At 39.7% G+C, this 23,057-nt stretch overlaps 1 protein-coding gene across 1 annotated transcript in view; it reads right to left on the reverse strand.

The window, feature by feature from the left end:
• Positions 1-23,057, reverse strand: part of UST (uronyl 2-sulfotransferase) — a 175,194-nt gene that overhangs the window by 13,499 nt on the left and 138,638 nt on the right. The window contains exon 7 of the mRNA XM_026100281.2: positions 20,949-21,106. Coding sequence (XP_025956066.1) covers positions 20,949-21,106 — 158 coding nt within the window. The remainder of the gene's footprint in view (positions 1-20,948; positions 21,107-23,057) is intronic.

The following is a 23,057-nucleotide window of genomic DNA, read 5'->3' on the forward strand; positions in this document are numbered from 1 at the left end:
TAGTAAAGAAGGAAGAATGCAACAAGAACAGAAACAACACACTGTTCCATTCAAGTTCACCCCCTTCTGGCCCAGAGCCCAACTCTCTTGGCCAGCTGCCAGGGTACTGGGACAAAGGCTTCCTCCTCTGGCCAAAACTGAGGAAAAGGGTCTGTTGTTTAACACAGGCAGACCTGTTTCAGCCAGAGAAAAACTAAAAAGAAGGGGAATTATATTAACTGAAAGTGCTGGGAGAGAAGAGTAATCTCCTAGTGCAGCTAATGCAATTCTCACCCTATGCTTTTCCTTGTGAGGGACTGCCTTGATTCTCCCACCTCCTTCAGGCTAGAAGGCAAAGTATGGTGTCTCAACAGGGCTAAAGCCATAAGGCTGCCAGGGTCTTCATGTCCTTGGTGTTATTATGAACAGAAGCAAGAATGCCTCTTTCTTTCCTTTGGGAATCCCCAGGCGACCCAGTGCTCCCATCTACGCCTGCCCTAATAGAGCCCACAGGAAGGTGGAGCACTCCTCACTCTTCTCCACAGAAACAGCAGCAGCGATGTCTACTCAACTAGAGTTTAACAGGTAAATAAGCCAAACGTTTAGCTATTTCAGGGCCTCATAGTGACCAAGGCTCCTGCTGGATTTCACAAATCATTAAACCCAAGTCCAGATGAATTTGTACCTGGGCTTTTTGGAGTCTCTGTAACAAAGCCTCTGGGACCCTCGGGGTTCACTGCAAGTCAAGAGGTCACCTCCCTCATCCTGACACCTCCCAGGGAGATGCTGCTGTGCAGTTTACAGAGGGAAGCAGTGGCTACCTACATGCTAGCCTCAGCACCTCCCTAAGAGCACAGGCACAGCTGAGGGTAGGGAACTTGAAAACAAAATCTGCAGGGTTTAAGTGACTTGTTTGATTCTGAGCACTTAAGCTTTTGAGTGACATGAGCTACCTCAGAGGTTGTATTACAGGATATACTGTATTGGTAAGCTGTTGCAGGAAACTTTTCCTAGGAATTATTTATATGCTTGAGAGTTTTCAGAAGCAGGCCCCGATTTAAGGTGAAGCGTGGTTTTAGTTTGCTCAGGTTAATGCAAATTAATATAGAACATTTTTAGATGCTGTTCAAGCACCATCAAGATTTACACGCACAGGTACTTGTTCTGTTTTCCATACAGTAGACTTTCCTCCTGAAGGGGAGAAATGATGGTTCTGATACATATTTATAAGAATATGATCTTTGCATAAGAAGGCCTCCCTATGGACCCTGTGCATCTGCACCGGCCAGTAGCAAAGGCAGCCTCCCCTGTAGTACCTCTCGTCTGTCTTCACAGACTTACGTGATCTCTTCCACCAAACCTTGACCGTACTTGCTTGGGTGTTAGCACAAGAGCAATCCATTGAGCAAACAGTTTGCTCAATGATCCTTCTATAATTCAAGTCACATTTAGCATTACTGTGCTGACAGGGGGAGAGACATATGGGCAAGTATTTCTGCCATCTATCACCTTGCTTACAGGAAGTATATTTTCAGTTGCCCTAACTCTATTGCAGGTTAAAGAAATTAGCTGAGTTTTCTGAAAACACCCATGAATCAGCATGGAAGATTTAGATGGTATGAAAAGCTGCTACTTCTGCACTTGATCCTGCATATTGTCTCAAGTCTGTAGTGTCTCAATTAATAGTTTCATTCCACTGTTAGAGAGACTGGCTGGCATCAAACTTTCCAGGATGACTGCACTTTTTTGATTTAATGATGATACTAGCCCTGACATAATGACTACCATGCTTCTAGTTCATACTGCACAAAATTTTCCTTCCTGCTTAAGAAAATAGGAGATAAAATAACCTACAGTCTTTCTTTTCCTATGTAAGTATGAAAGGCCACATGTAAATATAAATATTGCTGGGGGAGTATATATGGGAAACCAGGAAGGATATGACAGCAATTAAGAAGAACCCTTAACAAAAATCATTTTGAGGAGGGAATAGGGTTGCTAAAACAAACCCTAAAACTGCAGCAAATCAGGCCTTTGTTGAATAACGTTTACTGCATTACAATTATAAAATGTGGCAAAATAAAGCTCCCCAATATTATTCATGAGACATACGATGTTACGAGTTGCACCAAGATAAAGAGACAAAGTCTATTGATACTGAGATATCAATACTCTTTAGGGAACAGTCATTGTAGGCCATGTCCTGCTATGGACTAAAACACATACAGAAAGAGTTAGAAATAGCATGCAGAAGAAAGCAGGAAAATAGCGTTGTCATCTTCTTCCACAAACTTTAAAAAAGACAAATATAAAGGTGGCACTGGGCTTGAAAAGCCATGAGGGCAGATCATACGTAAAAAATATTCACGCCATTCAGCAGTTCTCTAAGGAATGTGTAAAGCTTGAAAAACAGGGCCAGAGGAGATCCATAAGCTGTGCCCACAGAGCTGTGCCCACAGCAGACAGGCAGAGTGCTGCACGAAACCCAGCACACTGAAAACAGTAACTGAAGACACTGGGGGTCCTTCCACATTACTATCAGCCTAAAAATCCTGGTCTTTTGCCCAGTGTCTCATTCTAACATGACCATGGGGCTCTACAGCTATCAGTCATTTATGTCTGCGTTAAGGACCTTTCATGCTGCATTAATACGGCTGTTTTCACATGGCTGTGAAAAGCCTTTTCAAGAAGATTAATCTTATTCTCAGTTCCTTACTCCCAGTCATTCTCCTCTGTGGTACCAAGGCAATAATTTCAATTGATGCACTCTCTGCCAACTTATTACCACTTTAGCACTCATTTCACTACTTGAATTTGTGCTAAGCTGGTCACTGTGACACAAATTACAAGGTTTATCCTTCACTTCTGGCACTGTAGATACAGATTAACTTTCCTCAGAAACAAAGCAGAAAGCATAGATTAAAACGTTCCAAGTAAGACATAGCTAAGATGGGACAACGTTAGTCAGATAAAGGTATTAAACTTTTGTATGGATGTTTTTATGCTTAGCTGCCAACATGCATCTTCCATTATTATCTACCTCATATTTACATTTCTAGAACAAAAATGGCTGCTTATAGGCTGCTTGTAAGTTATAGGGAAAATATGACAAAAAATCTGAGAGAGCAGTACATTCAGGGTTTCCATGGTAACAAAAAAACAATTAAAAAAATCAAGGGAGCCTTGTAATGGCCTGTCTGAAAACCCCAAATTCATCTCCAAGAGACTTGGAGTAAGTTTAAATTGAAGGGACACCTTATGCATTGGATGCGTGTGTGCACTTACTTACACATGCCAACAGGGCCATAAGGCCCAGGTTTTGACATAAGCTCAGCACTCATTTGGACACCAATGTGAGTAATCAGATTTTTTTCTGAGTGTTGAGTATACTGATCCTGGAATACTTTAAAACTCTCTAGTTCAGTGTCTATATGGAGGCCAAGATTTCCTGTAAGCCAGATCCCAAAAGTGGGTGCTGGGAATATGAAACTGTGACTCTGAAATCTTAAAAACATTCCTAGCTGGTTATCCTGGTGCGACCAAGAACTATGGTCATCAGTTTCTAAAGAAATATAGCAACCCAGACACTCCCTGTTCAGCTGACACTTCATCCATCTGTTTGCCACAGTGGTTGGTGGTATTTCTGGCATATGCCTAATACATTTAATTTTATTAAGTACATTTATTAAAAAAATAAAAACCCTAAACTAAGCAAATATAGAGCCCTCATAAATATATCTACTTTTTTTCCATTCTTGTTTCATTTCTTATGAATGTGTTTCAGATAACAGCGGGACATGAAAAAAGCAAAAGGTTGAAGGAAGTGAAGGGAATATTTATGTAGCATGGGAAAATTTGAACTGTGATGCAATGCTGTAAAGTGTCCAACATCTGTTTATCAAAACATTTCCCTTGTATTTCTCTTGTCTTTGATTATCCCAGTCTGTGTGCTAAGATTCAAAAACAGGAACGCTGTGTTAAAGATCCTTCCTTTGATTTTAACGGCAATTTGTGTAAGTTCTGCCACTACTTTGAAATCAAAATGCTGGTCTGGCATTGCCAATTGCTAATAAAATACACCAACGTAGCATATGCCACTTCTTCATAAAATTATTCACAGATGTATATACAATATAAAAAAGATGTGTGGGGCTTGGAGTTTTTCCCTTTCTGCACATGAGATAGAAAGTGTTTATGCCCTAACTTTTTATTTCTATTTAAAAAAAAACTGTTGAACAAGTGGGATGTGCACCAAGATGTGGTCTGGAAGGATAACAGAAGCTGCCTATGAATTAAATAGCTGAATTAAGCAGGAACTCAAACCATTGATTTCTATAAGCAGTTTGCAAAAATATGCACCAAGGAAAATAATTTTTAGTGATTCAAAGCAAAACCTTTGGCTAAGTGGTGAGTCTACCCTTAAAATAGGCTAAATAGTCTATTCTGCAACTGCAAAATGTACTGGATCCTACCAGGGGACCACATCCCATGTTCCACCAGCAGCAGAAGGCAGTGCCAAGTAAATATTGAAATTCAATATACAGACAAATATGCTTTGCAACTTCACTGCTGTTCTATTATTAAAAGTACTAGAGGAACTGGGCTGACATTTTGGTAAGCCGTTTGCTAACATACAAGAAGACAGAGACTGTAAGGTTTTCAGGTATCAGCCACCTGCATTGGCACAGCTGCACCAGACAGGCAAGGTTGTAGAAGCTGCAATTTGTACCTGTTACTTTCTTCTAAGAAGAGCTTACCTTGCAATGAAAGGGGTTTGCAGTCCCAGAGGAGCAGTTCTTGCTTTATCAGGATGTACTGTAGCCTACCCCAGGTAATGTCTCTCTGTCAAGAGCTTGAACACCAACAGAACTCATTTCACCTTTTTTCACTATGCTGACTGGCAAGAACTACTTGCCATTTGCAAATAAAACAAAATAATCTTAAAAAGAGGAATCTGTTTTATTGGGCTTAAAAAGATTATATTTCTGTCATGCTGAGCATCTCACCTGGTCAGTAAAGAAAATCAATTGGCTTACCACACAAAATTATGGACTAAACTAATTACCCGAACACAAAAAAGACTGTGACCTCTTCAAAGTTGAACTTTGGCATCTCAGACACAGGTCCAGGATTCCCAGATTACACTCTGTCTCTGCTGGTATTTAACTGGCGCCACAGGCACTCAAAGCTTACCACTAAATCTTAATGGGCTAAATTAAGAATGGGAATGCTTAGGATAAGAATCTAGAGAAAAAAAAGTTGACTGAAAAATCCACAAAACCTGAAATGATAACCTTAAGGAAGACATGGAAAGCACTACTACCTGACACCTTTATGGTGAAACTGGACAAACACCAATACCTATGTACTACGATTCAGTGCAGAAAAACAGATCAAGGTCTTCTCAGTGAGCGAAACATGAGCTGTGGACAGGGCAAGGCCCGAGATACATCTCACATGTTGTAACATCCAAAAAACCTCAGAGAGAAAATGGAGGAAGCAACCGGCAAAATCACCTCACTGCCAAATAGCTGAACAAGTTTCTTTGACTATCATCCCCTGCTCCACTTGGTCCTGCCATGCTCCACCCTCTTCAAGATCCCTTTACAGTTTCTGTATCTAAACTGCTTTTCCAGGTTTCCTGTTTTCTGCAGTTCATTCCCCCAAGCACTCCTCTTGCAGTGGCTTTTGTCATCACTCAGGGGTTTCTCCAGGTTTTACTCGAATAGATCTTGCTCCTCCTCCATCTCCTTTGCTCTTGGCAAAGGGGTCCTGGGCTTCTGCTGCTATTTCTTTGCCATACAGGGAACTAGGGCATAGACTTTGCTCCTAGAAACACTGCAGCAAAAGGTAGTACCAAAGGTATTCAAAAAAAAAAAAAAAAGCGCCCAAACAGCCTCCCCCGCCCCACCCCGCCAAAGCTTAGCTCAAACGGCCATCAGCAATGCACAGATCTGTCTGTTGGATGGCCAAGGGGAACACCAATAAGGCATAACATAAACACTGTTTTTATATGCACACTTTGTCCTTGCTCCTACAAACACTATTGCATGCAAGCTCCTTGATAACATTCATCTGCACCCAACTTTATACTAGCATACAGCACTAGTAAGAGATAGTCATACTGCTGAACTCCAGACATCCATGCTGGGCATCAAACAGGCTCCTAAAGAAAATCACTGGTCACCTCTATCCACTGAGCATGCAGAGAGTTGAAATTTCCATGGCACAAAATTTAAGTACCTAAAGTTAAGTAATGGCAATACCCCAGTAAATAAAGTAGGTTTGTTAGCTGTTTGAAGAGCCTTCAAATATCAGTCGTGGCTACTGTGAAATTGGTAGAGCACTTACAGGGACAGTGAAGAGTTGAGGAAAACTTAAAAAGTAAAATGAAAACAAGAGCTCAATGCCCATCAAAATATTTGCACTAAAATAGTAGTATTTCACAAAGTAGTATTTAGAGGTATTTAAGATAAAGCAGAGTTTTCTGTGAATATTTTCATTCATTATTTTAAATTAATTTGCTTTGGCTATGTTCTCATTCCTGTCATGTCCAATTTCCACTGACTTTTAGGAGAGTTATATTATGCATTTGCCACACACTAATCCCACACTCTCATTTCATGTGACACAAAAAGTACACGATCCTGCTCAAGCAATAAACTTTGAAACTTGCTCATGCCATGAAAGTACTCAGAACCCAGTCCTGCAAAGCACCCAGTCCTCCAGCTTGGCCAGCCAACTGCACCGACCATCCATCCGCACAGCGTGAAGCATGCACTAAATGCATTGCTGAAGCAAGGTTGGCATGCTCCACATCTCTCAGGGCCATGTCCTCACCTCCTGTTGCTGTGCAAGGAAAGCCAAACACAAACAACAACACAGCTCTGTGAAGGTTCATCAGTGACTTGTAGAACTGGGGCAGGTCATTGCCTGCTAGGGCAGTGGGAGGTTTATAACTCACTTTGACAGTAGGAGTAGTGTGCCCTGCAGAACTCAGTAGAGACAGCCTTTGTCCTGTACAGGACTACATTAAATCCCACAAGAGCCAGATTTAGCCTCTGATGGGTCATGTCTGGAGAGCCAGTGGCAAAAAAGAGAAAGAAAAGAGGACAACTTCAATGATGCGTGAGAGGTGATTTAACTCAGTATAGAAGCTCGCTAAAGTAGTACATACGATGCCTCCATGTGTGCTGGGAGGATTCCACACATTTCTGTGAACAGTCACATCAGTGGAAAGCTGGGAAACACCTACAAGATTATTCATGAGGCCTGGCAGTGTGTTTCATCTGATCAAATGTTGATGTGACAGCCGAGTTCTTAATTTCCTTTATAGGCAGTGGAAGAGCTAGACTTTTTCAGGCTATATTCATCTCATTCTAAAGCAATGATGGGTCAGGTGAGTGATCATTTCACTTCAGTGATTAAAAAGAAAGCCTAAAATAAGTAATGATAATGTAAAAGGTAAAAAAAAATGCTGCATTAGTTTTATAGTGGGTTAGACAAGCCATTGGGACAATTGTACCACAGCCATACTAGTTCAGAGAAGGACAGGAATCTTGAACAGTCAGTATATGAAGTTCTGCAAAAATGCAGCTGGATGTCTGGGGACAAACCAATTTTATTTTTACAGACAAATATCCTTCCTGTACTGAAACTGAGATCTAAATGTCTAAGTACTAACTTGACAGTATGAATACCATGACAGTAATTGCCACATTGGCAGTGACCAAAGATTTTTACTGAAGTTTGTCTTATTTATAAGGTACATCAACAGTTTCTGACATCAGCTGATGTTACCTATCACATTCAAAGACCATCTGATCTATAACTGTGAAAAGGATAGAGAGCTTGAGACACAGAAAAAAAAAGATCAGAAAGAAAAAGCAATGAGAAGCAGGATGCAAAATTAAAGGGGGTAATAAAAGAAACAAATGAACAGAAAGCAGAAGGCAAGATTTGAACAAATGAATGAAGTTTTACCATTGTTCATTTGAATATCCAACTCTAGCTTCTAACATCTAGGGAGAAGGTGACTGAGACTTCTAGTGAGGCCCTGCTTCTAGGTCTTGTTTCTTTCTTTCTCTTTCCCTTTCTCTCTCTCTTTCCCTCTCTTCTTCTCTTTTTCTCTCTTTCTTCAATCCCACTTCAGTGTCATTTTCCTAATGTGGCACTGGGATTGTCCCAATATCACTTCTTTCTAGCTACCTCCCCCCAAACCAAAAACAAAAAAACAAAAAACCCCAAGCTCTTTTTTGCTAGGTCCAATGGTGCTCTTTATCACTCTTCTCTTCCCTCTTCCACTCTGGGAAAGGTAAGAAATCAAATAATAGAGTCAGCTGTTTGAAAATCAATCAAAACAATCAAACAACAGAAGAATGAAACAAGTGATTTTGGTCTAAGTCTTGCATTCACATGCTTTTTAATACCAAAGATCCAATATGCATCATGTTTTACAGGTACAATCTTAGTGTACACGTACCCGAAGACGTACAACAATACATCACACAGTAACATAGCTTCATTTATCCACCAAATGCAATTTAAAGAAAGGCTACGGAAGAAGACAGACCACTGAAATTACCTCATTTAAGATTTTTACTACACAAAAAGTATTAGATGGAATCATACCACAACAGACATGGGAATAGGACAGATTGTTTTGTAACTGATCTCGCAGAACACAAGAAATAATGTTTCTTCTTATTTGGATACACAGAGCTGATTAATCCATTAGTTACATGGAAGCCAGAAGAGAGGAATCAAAGAAAGGCATGGAGAAAGCAAATTGATTGTGAAGAGAAAGTACTTTAGGGTCCAAGAACAGATTGGAGCACTTGTGTGGGTATACAACAGATGCTGTTCCAGACGGACCAAGCAGCAAAGCAGGGAGGGGTTATGAATTCTGGGGTTTTTAATTTGTGCAATTGGAGGAATTTGTGCAATTCTGGGAATTTTAATTTGTGCAATTGGAGGAAGATGACAATTTAAGCCACTGCCCCCTGGATAGCTTTTCTATTTCTCCTGAGTTTGCAACTATTATTTTTTTCTTTCTCTTCAATACTAATCCCTAATTTCCCCTGAGTATGCACCCATCAGGTCCTTGCATTCCTCAGAAATCCTCCCACTAGCTCTCTGGAAAGACATTCATGCTAGAGGGCATAACACTCTTCTAATGCGAAGATGCCTTTAAAACCACAAGTCATCTTCAGAAACCAAATTGCATGGAGGTGCATGCAGAATTTCTCCAAGTCCTATTTTGGAGGCAAGTCAATTGAGCTAACTCACAAACATCAGCAGCAATTTCATTCCAGTAGGCATGTTTAGTATCCTCAAAACCTTCCCCCAAACCACACACCTCTTTGCATGTGCACTTTTAAAAATATTTTCTTCTCAGTCTGTTTTTATGCTCACATTTTGCTCTCAACCTGTATGATAAAAATGTTTTCCAGGTGAGCCCTGGAGAACCAAGCAAACCAAACACTAATGCTCATATGGAATTTATTTACAGGGGGTAAAAATCCCTTAAGTTGAGCGGTTATGTTATTTTGAACTGGTTTTATATTTTATGTGTACATAGTGGAGCTGGAATTTCAGGGCTGGCTTTTGTTTGCATTCATCATGAAACATTTGTTATATGAGCTGCTGCTACTGCTACCAAAACAGCTGCTACTCACTGCCAGAAAACCAGAGACCATCCGCACACTTTTTTGCTTCCTCTGGTAGGTCTAGCTGGCAAATAAGGCCTGGTGTTTTAAGAAAAATACCGTTGTTTGGCTTCACTGTCATCTTTGCTATCTTTTGTCAGATCTGAACATGGATCTGAAAGCAAACTGATAAATCAGAGGAACAGCACCTATGTATTTATGCTCCTGAAACACCTATAATTAAAAGTAGATCATAACTGCAGTAGCATGAACACCCTTCTTTGCAGTGAGGACAGCAGCTCGAATGTGAACTTTTTTCCTTCAGCTGCCACTGTGATTTGGGCTGCAGTCTGAAAATATCCTTTCTGGCTTCACATGATCATTTTCTGTCACCTGGAAAAACTGAGAGCCATGTCTTGATCTAGCCTTGGGTAAGAATTTATTTGCCATAGAAATGCTGCTGTCCAATGGCTAGGGCAAGCTGTAGGAGACTACTTCCCTGTGCAGAAAAAATTACCCACCCATCCAACAATATGTGCACTCTCCTACTGACTTGAGCACAAACCAGGACTGAGAGCATTAGCAGACTGTGGTCCTAGGCCCTGAGGACAGATCTCCTGAACTGCACATAGGTCCCAAGTTGAACTTGGACACAAATAAAAGCTGAATTTTAATGCACTGCTTTCTTTGTTTTGATCACTAAAAACTTCAGTGTTCCTGTTTCCTGGTGATTTCATATTGGCAGTGAGCTCTCTCACCTCAGTCTCATCTTTTTAACAGATCATTTATCCTAGGCTGGAGCACAGACCCTGTGGGAGTCTACTGCTTATTTTAAAGTAAAGGGAGACTACCAAACATTTGGTGCCTACCACTTCAACCAATTTCATCCTGCAGGAGAACATTTTCTCTCATACTCTGACGATGTATTTTCTTTAAGAGCTTTTAGACAGAGATCTTGCTGAAAATCACACTGTACCATCTCATATCCACATGCTTGCTGACTTCTTCAGGGAGCTAGTTGATTTATGAAGCTCTACAAAAGACATACTGACTTTCCCAACTGTCTCTATTAATTCTCTTCTTTATAATAGTTCCTACCAGCAAATAAATCAGATTCTTTCATCTGTAGCTGTCCAGATCACCATTGCAGCCCTTTAAAAACTTGGAGTCATGTTAACTACCTTCCCGTCTCCCAGAATAGCTGCTGATTGAACAATAGGAAAGACAGCAGAGCTGACAATTTCAGTTCCATAGAGATCCTTGGTGAATGCTAGCCTTGAAAGCAGCACTCCTGAGATTGCCAAGGAGGAAAGATAACCGAGGAGGAAAAAAGCTCCTAACACCAAATCTGTTATCTGTATTATAGACGGCATCTGCAAATAACTGAAAACTTCTTCACATTGAATCCAAAGAGATATATACAACAAGTACAACTCATACAATGAGATTTATAACGTGCAGTAACAATTGTACAAATGTTGGAGATAGAAAAAGCAGCCAGACTGGAAAGAACATGCTAATTAAAGAATACAATGGGAATGCAATTCAGAAGAAAGGGAGGAGAGAGGAAAGATGAGCCCTGAGAGCAGTGGAGGGGAGGATTCTCTTCCTTACTACATTTGTAAGTTTGTGATTCAACTCCAAGAACAGAAGAAAGGAAGAAAAAGGGAATCTTCATAGCCATATTTAGTAAAAATCTCTTCTGTTGCTAAAGCTTCTTGGAAAACAAGTTTCAAGAGGGACAGGTCAAAAAGGCTGCGAAATTCCAGCTGAGAAATTAGGAGGCATAAGCACCAAGAATCACTCTTGAAAGAGTAGGAGGTCAGCTTGCCAGTATCTTAAATGACCTCCTACACCAAGGCAGATAAAGCCAATCTCCGCCTTTAGCAAAGGCACTGTGAAGAAGGAGCACGTGTATGATGCAAAGTTATGCTCAAGTGAACAAATTATCTCCTCAGGAGACATGGCTCTGAGACATACCAGAAGAACTCTCATGCAGCAGCTGAGAAAAGAGCTATACTGCTAATACATTTCCTTAATTTTAATTGTTATAACTTAATTACTCATTTTGTGATCAAGTGCCAACCCTTGCACTCTGCTAAACCTAATTCTACTAATTCTTTCCTTTTTTTCCTAATAATAATAGTGGTCTTAAGACTTAGAGGGCAATATACTCTCCAGAACAACTAACCTATTTACATATATACTCTTCGGATGTTCCAAACTCAAGAGAAGACTCCTAATTGACCAGGAACTGAGAGACCTCAGATCCTCTTTGGCACTAGCAGGTGAGGAAGGGTTGAAAATTAACAGTTTGAGAATCACCAGGCACTTGCTGCTTAACTTTACTTATTTGTTCTAAAACTTTTTCTGTTGACAATTCAGTCTGTGACAGCTCCTCGTACTGGTCATTACCAAGAACAGATCCAGCATGGAGCATCCATGCTTCCTCCATAGACAAGATAAATAGAGTTACCTTTTCTATTATGGTCTACCTTTACCTTAAGAGCACCTGCCACCTCTCTTAGTCATCCATTAGTCCCACACACTCTTTGGTAGGTGTTGAAAATGGCTTTTGGTATTAGCTTTAATGCCTTTAGCAAGCTGAATGCCAGAAAGTGCCTTGCTACAATTTCACATCTAACTTCTCAGAATTCATGCTCTTTCATGTTTCCCTCATTTTAATTATTATAGCAACTCACTTCTATCACTGTAAAAACTTGATTTTAAATTGCAGTATCTATATGAAAACTCAAGTGATTTCTTAGCTATGGCTACTCATCCCTACAGAACATAATTTGCATGTAGAATCCTATTGAATTTTATTTTTTTCTGTAATTACTTGACATTTAATACTTTTAAAACATTTCAGAAGATTCAGTTTGAAATCATCATAGATACCTTCCCATACTACTTGCATTGCTCTTCTGAGATGCTCTTCTGATCTCTTCAGAGATGAGAATGATCAGTTTAACATGTAGTCTATTCTACTGCTGTTCCAATGGGCAAGAGTTATCATTAGTCTAAGGTAAAAAATGTAATAGCCTTTTTTGAAGACTGAAAATATGAATATGCTCCTAAAAGCAATGTGAATAGAGAACTGTGTGATCTGTTCCATATTATATCTGTTTCTTCCCCAAATACATCAGATATGCCCTATATTGTCAAATATGCTTCATTTTCCATTAAAAGATATTTCTCCCCAAACAATGGCCCTGAAAATGTATTGTGGGACACTGTGATAATCAAACTAAATTCTGAGTAGTTACGGACCTGTTACTAATAAAAATTCTTCAGATTCCAGCCTCAGCCACCTTGCGCAACTCTATTGTTTCCACGTTGGTGAAATGGAAACCTGTGCATTGTTACTGGGGATGTAGCCAAGAATAGGAAGTAGGACTGTTGACTGGAATTTAACTGCACTCCACTTCCCTGTATGTCTTGTGTTGCCTGAATAGAGGTAAAAGTTGCCAGGAAGTAATTTGCATAATCTGGTACTGTTATAATTCCTACACAAATGCTATTTTTAAAGCATAAGCAGTAACAGAGGTTTAGCTGTAATGTTACTAATTAGAATAACATTGTGATTTTATGTGGTAAATTAGTCAAGAAGGAATGAACTGTCACTGCAAGCTTTAATTGTCTGTCATTAAAAAGTTTGTGGGGTTTTGTCATCAGGCACCCTGGTTTATTTATGATATTTAACTAATGCTCTATCTGAATGCAGCTTTCCCTGTGTGACAGAGCTTTAACAATACTGCTTGCCTATGAATTTTTCATTTTGTTATATTAAGAACAGAAAACATTCAAAAGATGCATCAGGGAATCAATTTAAGATGAACAACAGCAGCACTGCTATTAGTCCATAACATCTTTAGCGACTGATATGCTCATTAAATAAACATTTCAGTTGCTTGAAAGATAGCCCCTCAAAATGATCTCCTGACACAAAAGAATATGCTTGGGTTCTTGACTGATATGTGGGATGCAAGGGTTTGGCTAACTGGTCCCTTGGGATCTAGACCACAAATATGTTTTATTTTTACTGCAACAAAGTATGAAATTACATCTGTGTGGGTTTAGTCCAAAACCAGACAGCCTATCAATAGATCTGATGAAAGGAAATTGAAAACAATGCAAGCATCCTGAAGTTGTGGAATGAAATGCAAAATCTGGAGCCTGAATGTTTTTGGAACAGCACTAAAATATGAAGATGATGCTGTAGGTGGTCTTGGCCTTCATAATTCTACAGGCATAAATGTATTATACAGAAAGTTTAAAGAGGGAAAACTCTGTTCAGGATGGAGAGACTTAAGTAAGAGAAGGCATAAAAAGGTGTTTGGCTTCAAACAAAGACCTTGACAACTGATGGGAAAGAGGAATAAGAAAAAGGTGGTGGAGAGGAAAAAGAAAAAGGTAGTGGATCACAGAGCACAAACAGGATTTCTGGACACCAGCCAGAGGTGTATGGGCAGCATCTCTAGAAGGGCTCATAAACAACCACATTTTCAAACAGCTGAAATCAGCACCCAACATGGACTGTGCGTCAAGGAAAGGCTATGACAGAGAAGCAAAGGGTTTCCAGAGACAGCTAACAATCATGACAAGCATGTCAAGAAACTGGATGCAATCTCTGAAAGAAATCCTTTTCTACTAAAAAAGACCTTAGTGCCCAAGTCAGCAGTATTAATGCAACCTGTATTATAGCACAAAAGAAGGGAGGATTCAGTGATTCTATGAAAAAAATATATAGCCTATCTCTACTATACGTATATATACGTTGTTGGTTGCTACAGCTAGTCTATGACCTCACATGTCTAGAAAAGTAGTAGAAAAGAAAAAGTAGTAGTACTGAAGTAGAAAAGAAATACTTGATCTAGGTTTTTCAAAGGATGATTTAAGGGAACAAGGACTTCACCTTCCGCTACAACTCATTCTCAGCAGAGCCTTTGCAAACTTAAGTCCTATGACAATACAAGCCTAAAGTAAGGATTTAAAAATTTGTATTGCTACTGGCAACGACCGAAGTCATCCTTCCTCTCCGTACTCAACGATGAGACCTGGAAGGCTGCTGCACCTCCTAGAATGCCAGGCAGTTGCATCATGGTTCAGCACTAGCCCTATTCATTCCCCAGTTCATGAACTATGCCCACTAGCCTGATCTGCCAATATGAAATATTTCAATTTCTGACCTGAGCTAAACAATTATTTTTGGTGCTGTTGTACTTATAAAGTCAACACACCTGCTGACTTAAGGAGAAAGCAGAACCATATTCATACATTTGGCAGAGGTACCATAAATTGCATCTCCCTGCACCTTGAGCTCAGGAGCAGATTTCCCTGAGGTGAGAGCCATGGTCATGTCAAGCCTTCAGCTGCCTCAGTTTCCATCTCGAAATGTACCATTCATTTTGCATCAGAAGGTATATCTATAGACAAATGCTCTGCTCCATAAACATGCACATACGAGCTAACTTCAATCTAACAAGCACACATTAGCAGGGAAAATAAGTAGAGCAGATCTGAGCCTGGATGCATACGAGCTCCCTGTGGGCTTGCAAAGCCCTGCCAAAAGCTCTTGCCACACCTCTAGTGTTGCGGTATTTTAGTAATGAGACGCAAACAGTCATGGATATATCTTTTGGTGCCACAGTTGTCTCCCATTGCAACACACATACTCTGGGGTGACTTCACCTTCCTCAGCAGAAGAAAAACTGCAGCTGTTATGACCTGCCAATGTTTTCTGCAGAACTTGCCATAGAGAGGGTTAGCCTCTGAGATGAATTTGGAGGATCTTTTTAAAAATACAGAGTCATAAGAAAGCCCAAAAGTGCTCAAATCCTTCCAAGAGTTCACATTTTTAAAACTGCTTAGTTTACCCACAATGGGATTTGAATCCTCTGAAAGAAAACAACACAGTTTCCTTTTATGGAATTGGAAAAAAAAAAATATTTCCACAGATTGTGCTTATCACTGATTGGTGCATCCACTAACTTCAGGGTATCCCAGATCAAGCAGTCTGATTTTGTTCCTGCTCTCTAAACCTTATTTTCACAGCTGAAGAGCTAAATAATACGTCAGCAGCTTCTGACACTATCTTTATAAAGTGAACCAAGGAGCAGAGCCTCTATGGTACGTGGACTAGAATGTACATCTTAGATCCTACCGACTGATGGGGAGCAAACTTCCTTTGAGGTCTGTGCTCTGATGACCCCTTCTCTTTCCTTGTCTTTCTTGCACACAGAGAACTGGGAAATTGTTTCACAATTAAAAAAAAAAAAAAAAAAAAAGGAAGAAAAAAGAAAAACCTAAACACTTTACCTAGGTCTAAAACTGCTTGTTTTGCCATATACATTGTTTTAAAGCATTCTTCTAGGTAATTTTGAAAGTTCAGACTTCAGAGGGAGAAGAAGGAATGGTTTGGTCACATTTCCTACTTTATTTTTTAGAACAGGATGTTGGGTGATAAAGAAGAAAACGCCACCCAGGCAGAATGTAAATTCACATGTGCTATTACCACTAGCACAGTGTTTAAGTCCCCTGAAAGTCCTAAAAAAGCAGGGAAATTACACCACCTTCTGGACAAGTCCTATTAAGTCACACATACAATTTGCTTCACATAATGGACCGCAACATGCCATGGAAGCTGCTAGCTACTTCCCAAGTCCAGCTTCATATTTTACTTCCACAAATTTTCCTTTTCTGTAGATGAATTTCATATATAGCGATTCCTCTTTAGAGGATTACGCAGGGAGAAATAAGAAAGCTGTGCAAGGTAAGAATGCAAGGCAAAAAAAAAGGCAAGAGTGCGAGGCAAAAGAAAAGAAAGCATTTTTGGAGATTTCTAACTTTTTGAGCATTTGAACATATGCAAAGTTTTCCCAAATTATGTTTTAAGAAAGTAATAGATACAAAGATGCAAACAATCTGAATTTAATTTCAACAAAGCAGTTTTCTTCTCGCATCAAGACTGGAGACGCTTGTAGGAGAGAGGAAGATTTTGTATGTATACACAGGAGATGTGTCTATATATTCCCTTTCTACCTATCCACTCAAATCTCTGCCTTCTCCAGAAAGTACTGCCTAGGAGAAGCAGGCAGAATATTGGAAGCTGCAGACTGCTTGTCTTAATTTTTATTTCTTTTCATTTTATTCCGAGCAAAGGCAGAATATAAGGTGATCACTGTGCAAAGACGCTGCCCCAAAAGCGCTGCAATCTTCAGCATGGGGCAAAGGCTTGTGTAGTTCATCTGAGCCTTTTCCCAATTTGACCAAAGAATGCTTCATCAGCATCTGCCTCACTTGTCCTCAGCCTTGCAGTAAAGACAAATGACAGCATCTCCCTCCTTACTGGGTTTAAAGAAAAGGAGAAATTCAAAAAGTATTAAGTTTGTGTTCATGAGTGCCAGTGACACAAAGATTTTAAAGGACCAGTATGTTTATATTACCTGGGATAATATTACTGTCATAAATAAAAACATTCCCTGTAAATGTGATTTTTAAAAGAGGTGCAGTCACCTTCACACTGTGTTTTTTTTAAAAAGCACATCATTTTACATTTTACTCCAGCAGTAAATTTTGTTCCAGCTGACAGCAAGAGTAATTTCATCATACTCAGAAAAAACTGACCACTGGAAAAGTCTTAGTCAATTTTCTTGCTTTATAGTAAGATCTACACATTCTCCATTGCAAAAGTTAACTTTCAAGAAACAAAGATTTTTCTCCTGGTATTAGGGAGAAGTGCTTTTAGGGCTTCTGGTGCCAAAGAAATTTTATGAATTCTTACAGAAAGATGAAAGAATAAGAGTTATTTCTGAGGTGATAAAAACATTATTGCCTGTTCTTTTACATTAGATGCTATTAACTTTTACTCCATGTTAGAGAAGTTGAAAAGGCAGAAGAATATGCCAGGCTTTGCTCTGTGTTGTGCATATTTTGTGCGCCCCTAAAAAACATCAAATACCAAAACCCACACGTGCCCACTTAAAAAGAAACTGTAGGCTTTCTCTGCTTTCTGGCTACGAGCTAGGCTACGCAAGTGAGCTATAACCAGCAAAAATGAACAGGACTGACCACAGCTTTTCATTCAGTTGTGCTCCTGAGTGAGGAGCGATTTTGTATGTGAAGTTACTCCACAGCTATTTCAGGCCTTTCACAGAATTAAGGAGGGCCTGAGTGCCAGGCTTAGGTTTACCCATTAGACATAGACGTTTCCTCTCTATGGTTGGGATACAGCTGTCAGTTTTCTCCAAATTTTGAAGTATATCTAACCAAAGCCCTGCAATCAGAACCTATCTGCTCAGATGGTCAGAGAAAAAGACAAAATAGTGAGCAAATTTTACTGTGTTAGCAAAGAAATCTAGTAAACAAAGTAGCATTTCTTATTCTCCACTATCCCACACGTCTTTGATTTTTCTCCCTATCTGTTGTCAAAGGCAGTCCTGGCTGCCAAGTCAGGTATTTGTTATTTCGGACGAGATAGGCACAATAAAAGAGTTCTTTCACAACGTTTGACTTGATATCAACATTGAGAAAATAATTAATTTCAAAGAAAGAGTGGAAAAGGAAAACAGGAAACCCATAGCTTTAATGTATTCTACAAGATTAACAGATTGGTTCCAATGAAAACTTTACCACCAAACAGAGCTTTCACATTTCATTGCACATTGTTATAAAAATATATAAGTCATAAAATATTTGGCATATGGATTAGCCGAAGGCAACATTTTTATTATTGCAATGAAGAAAAATATTCTCCTTGTGTTCTGTGCCACAAAAATTTCCTATCTTGCAGACTTGATAACTTTTTTAAACTCACAAAATTCAAGAAAAATTTATGCATATTTCAAACCGTAAGTGAGGTTAACACAATCAAAAAGAAAAGTCAGCACAGAATAAACACACAGCAGCTGGCAAGCCAAGGGTATTAAAAATCTCAATAACCAATTGTTAGTGATAATGACTGAGGAGGCCAATTACAGTTCATTCTTTTTTTTAAATATTCCCTTCCTTCATATTATCCTTTTGCCAGCTTACACAAAACAAAATGAAATAAATCATTAGCATCACTGACAAAAGCGCTCAAATCATATTGCACTGAACTATTATCTGTCATTATATGTAGACAGATGTCCACACTCGCATTTGTGTTCTGTGATGTAAATGTTCCATTATCTATCTGATCAATACTGTCATAGTTTTGCTGATTACATTTCAGAACAATATTACCAAAGCACTATTAAAAAAGTAAAAAAGTGAAAAGTCTCTAGGCTTTGTTTCCTTGCTAAGAGGATGATAGTGAGCAAGAGTTATCTTAATAAATGTTATTGAATGATGTCTCAGATGATAAACTCTATTACAGACAAAGAAGGAACAAAACAGAAGTTTGAGTATGGCTTGCATAGTTAGGAAAAACAAAGTTTACATCTTTTTTGATTTCTGTTAGCATCAACCTAGACTGGAGATTCCTGAAAATAAGAAGTTCACTTGGATGGGAGCCATAGTGAGCTGGTGCCACTCAGTGCATCAGGAACAAGGGAGGAGGGTCCCAGCTTTGGGAAGAAGAAAGTTAGCCCAGAACTCCACAGACATATCTTAAACACTTTTCAAGAGGCCTCCAAGCAGTCTTCAGGCCTGAACAGCACAGCAAGAAGTGCAGCTGCAGGCATGTCCAAAGGCCACCCTCTGGAGCCCCTGGCATTTTATGGGCTTGACAATATCCAGTGGCTTACTACCTACTGTAGGAGGTAAATTGCTCTTAATTTGGTTTAGATCATGACATCAGTGGGATGACAATCACCAATTTATTACTTTACTTTCCAGTTTATATATACCCCTAACGCAATACTGAATGGAAGCTTACTTCCTTCAACTACCTTCTGCTTCAAACTTATTGCAGTAGATTCTGGTGCAGGGATTCACTAGCCTGGCAATATATTACCCTTCTGTACAGGGGCCTTCACTGTATTTTTCTTATCTCAATATATTCAGTTTTTAAAAACAAGCTCCCCAAAAGGTTTATCTGCTTTATACAAAGAGTAGAAAGACTGCCATAATTAACTTCTGAATCTCAGGTGGAGCAGCAGGTTAGCACACAAAACTGTAAATTGGATAGATTTAATTCATAAGTATCAGTCACAATAGAAGCAATCTTTTGAATGACACCATACCTGGCCCTAAATATCTGCTGCTTTGTGGGTCACCATGCAGAGAGAATAATGTCTCTTCGTCCCAGCACTTCATGATGCAACAGCAGAGGGTGTTGCTGATCAAGTCTAAGGTGCACCGAGGACAACTATGTAGCAACTCTTAGGCAGCACACAAGTGGTTTTTTTGTTTTTTCATTCTGGCTGATTTGGCTAGTATTTTATAACCATTAGCACCAATCACAAACAATCACAAAAGAAATATGACTAAAAGAAAAACTGCAACTGAACAAAAGAGTAGAGCACAGAGAGTTAACACAAGGAAACTGTTTCCTTTCTATTCTACCTTGACAAAAAGTGACTGGCAAAAATAAAATAAAGCTTAATCCACATGGGGAATACTGAAGAAAAGAAATGAATCTTTAGACAAGACAGGTCTTGCACAAAAAATCCCAGAGCAGAAGAAATCACTGTGGGATCACAAATATGGGATCAAATCTCGCACAGGTATTAGAATATACAGAGAAAAGAAAGATCATCCAGCACTTACGGATCCTGGGACATCGCTTAATTCACTTCTGACAATTTCAAGGTCACCTTGATGAAAATCAAGACCCTATTGTGCTATTTGCTAGGTCCCCACATTGTGAGAGAAGTGAAAATCTATGATGTAGAGAACGACAGAAAAAATCATATGGATTCCCACAGAGAAATCTGCTGATTGCAAAGAGAGCATCCTTCTATTGATTCTCTGCCTCCTTCTGGGATGATATTCATACAGAAGAATCTTAGCAACTGAACCACACAAACCTTTAAGAAGACTTCCACATGCTACAAAAACGGGCCTTTTTATACTTTAAATTACAAAGCCAAGAGAAGTAACTGATCCAAAAACTGGGCACTGCTCTCATGTCAGTTCTGTACCATATTCTCCTCCTGTCTGCTATTGAGCAAAAATATCTCTATAACTGGATGTAGCATGACAACAAATGCAAAATACACACTAACATTAAGAATAAAAGCAGAACATGCCCCCTTCCCCGGTCAATCAAATCTGCTCCCTGAAAGGGAGATAAATTGCTTTATGGACTGAATAAGACATAGACTTACCTTTGAACAGTCATGCAGATGTTGCCAAAGTTTCTGTAAGAACAAAATTTTTAATGGAAAAAGTTACCTGGGTTTTTGTAGATGCTAAGCACATCCTTGAAATAATGAGGTAAGAATCTTTCTAATAAAAGCAGCACATCCTCCAGCTCTTCCAGAATCCCCACAAGCAGAAAATTTTCATTAACGTTCAGCTTTGCTCTTTCAAGGGCCCACTCACCAGGCTCCCTATATGAAATTAAAAGAGAGAGAGGAAGGCAGGAGAAAAAAAAGAATGGCTCTTTAAATGTGCATTTGCCTTGGAAATTCAAGCTGAAAACACAAATACAGGAAAAGCTGTTCAGCGTTTGGTGCTGTACTTCCAACAGAAAATAAAAAGGCATCTATGCGGCTTACAGAGCATTTCCACAAAACATCTAGACTTGTTGTGGCACGTAAGAACACGATCACTTTAAAACGAGGTTAAACAATGTGCAGGAGTACTCAGTTCTCTAGACATCTTCCACTGAGATATTTAAAACCTCACACTTGTGAAATCATGTATTTCTACTCAGAAGCATGACCCTGTCCATCTCACTGGAGGAATGGCTTCCCTAGGTGGTGAACAGCTCTGAGGAAATGGCAGGGTCCCCTGAAGAACACAAGGAGAGCTGCTGCAAGAAATCACTGCTTTTTATTACCTAGTAAAAAGCACAGAGGAATCTACCAGCCTCTTTCCCGCCTTGTCATTAATTTAAACTTCTGCCGAAGTCTCCAGGACCTTCCCTTTCTTTTTCATTACCCCATGACTGCCCTCAGCTCTGCTACCAGATGCACATTTGTTTGCTCTGACTGATACCTGTTTTGAAGATCAATTTAAGTTTATTCTGTGTTTCCTCCACTGAGAGAAACTGGTAGGGAACCAGTAAATTTTTATGCTTCTCTCATAGTTTCACGGAAGCACAATTAAGTTAAACATGGACATGAATCCTAAATCACTTAGTCATATTAATTTATGTCTCTGGGAGCAGCAGTCAGCATTCCTGTTGATAAGCGACATGCCCAGTGCCCCAGACTAAAGCTTCACAGGCTACAGCTGGGATGACGAGTATTTGAGCCACATACACTACCTGAGAGTGGTCAGAGATCGTACCTCTTCCCTGACTCCCATTAGGCTATTGCAAATGCTATGTCCCAGTGAGTTTACAGTTGTCAAAAGCTCTTTAGATAACATGTGGAAAAGCTTATTGCTTTACACTCTGGCTTGGTTTACTTCATTTTGCTGTTTTTTCCTCAGACCTTACCCATGTCTTCCCTTCAAATTTGTTTAATTAAGCCTGCACTTTTTCAAAACGGTTCATTTAGAGCAGTTTTTCATTCCATTCTCACATGGGTCCATTTTCTGGAAGAACACAACGTTCTAACAAATAGACTATGATCGTCCTTCTTCGAGCTCCTTGTGAGATTAGGAAGTAGTTTAAGCAGGTGCAGGCTTGGATGCTGGGCAGGTGTGAGAAAGGAGAAGACAAGGGCTTGTGCTGTGACTGATCATGTGAGCCCTGCTCCTGACCCCACGGTGGAAGCATGGGGAGGTGGTTTCCTGACCTTCTCCTCTCTGCTACAAAGTAGTTCATTCATATGTTCAAAGTCACAGAAGGCAAGGTAGCAAGGCTGCTATTTTCAATCCTAAACTCATTTTGTTGGATAACCATGCTCTGAGAGCGGTCTGCCTGACAGTTGAGTGAGATCCCAATGGGAAATCAGCTGACAAAAGTGGATGTACAATGTGACAATCTCTTCATCCAGGATAGCAGGGACGAGAGCTGGATCCAACATGCCCAAACTGCTCACCCTCTCTGTGCCCTTCTCTTTAATGAACATTTTCCTTGGGGTCTGGCAGGCGAGAAGCCAGCTGCAGGCCAGATGAATTGTGCTGGAAGCTATTCCCTAATACTGCATTTCCTGAGGACGTTGTAAGTATGGTCCCCTCAAGTCATGACTGTAAATATACGCATTGCCTGTCTAAGATATAGTCAGGCTATGTAATACGACAAGCACATATCTGATCTTGCAACAGGAAGTGTGCATACGTGCTGTTAAACGCGACTGGATGTGTACCCACCACATGGCCAAAACCAGTAGGTATTCATCTCTTGCCCTGGGCCTGAACAGACAAGCATTACGTATTTCAGTTGAGCAA

Source organism: Dromaius novaehollandiae, chromosome 3 (assembly GCF_036370855.1).
Source record: "Dromaius novaehollandiae isolate bDroNov1 chromosome 3, bDroNov1.hap1, whole genome shotgun sequence".
NCBI lineage: Eukaryota > Metazoa > Chordata > Aves > Casuariiformes > Dromaiidae > Dromaius > Dromaius novaehollandiae.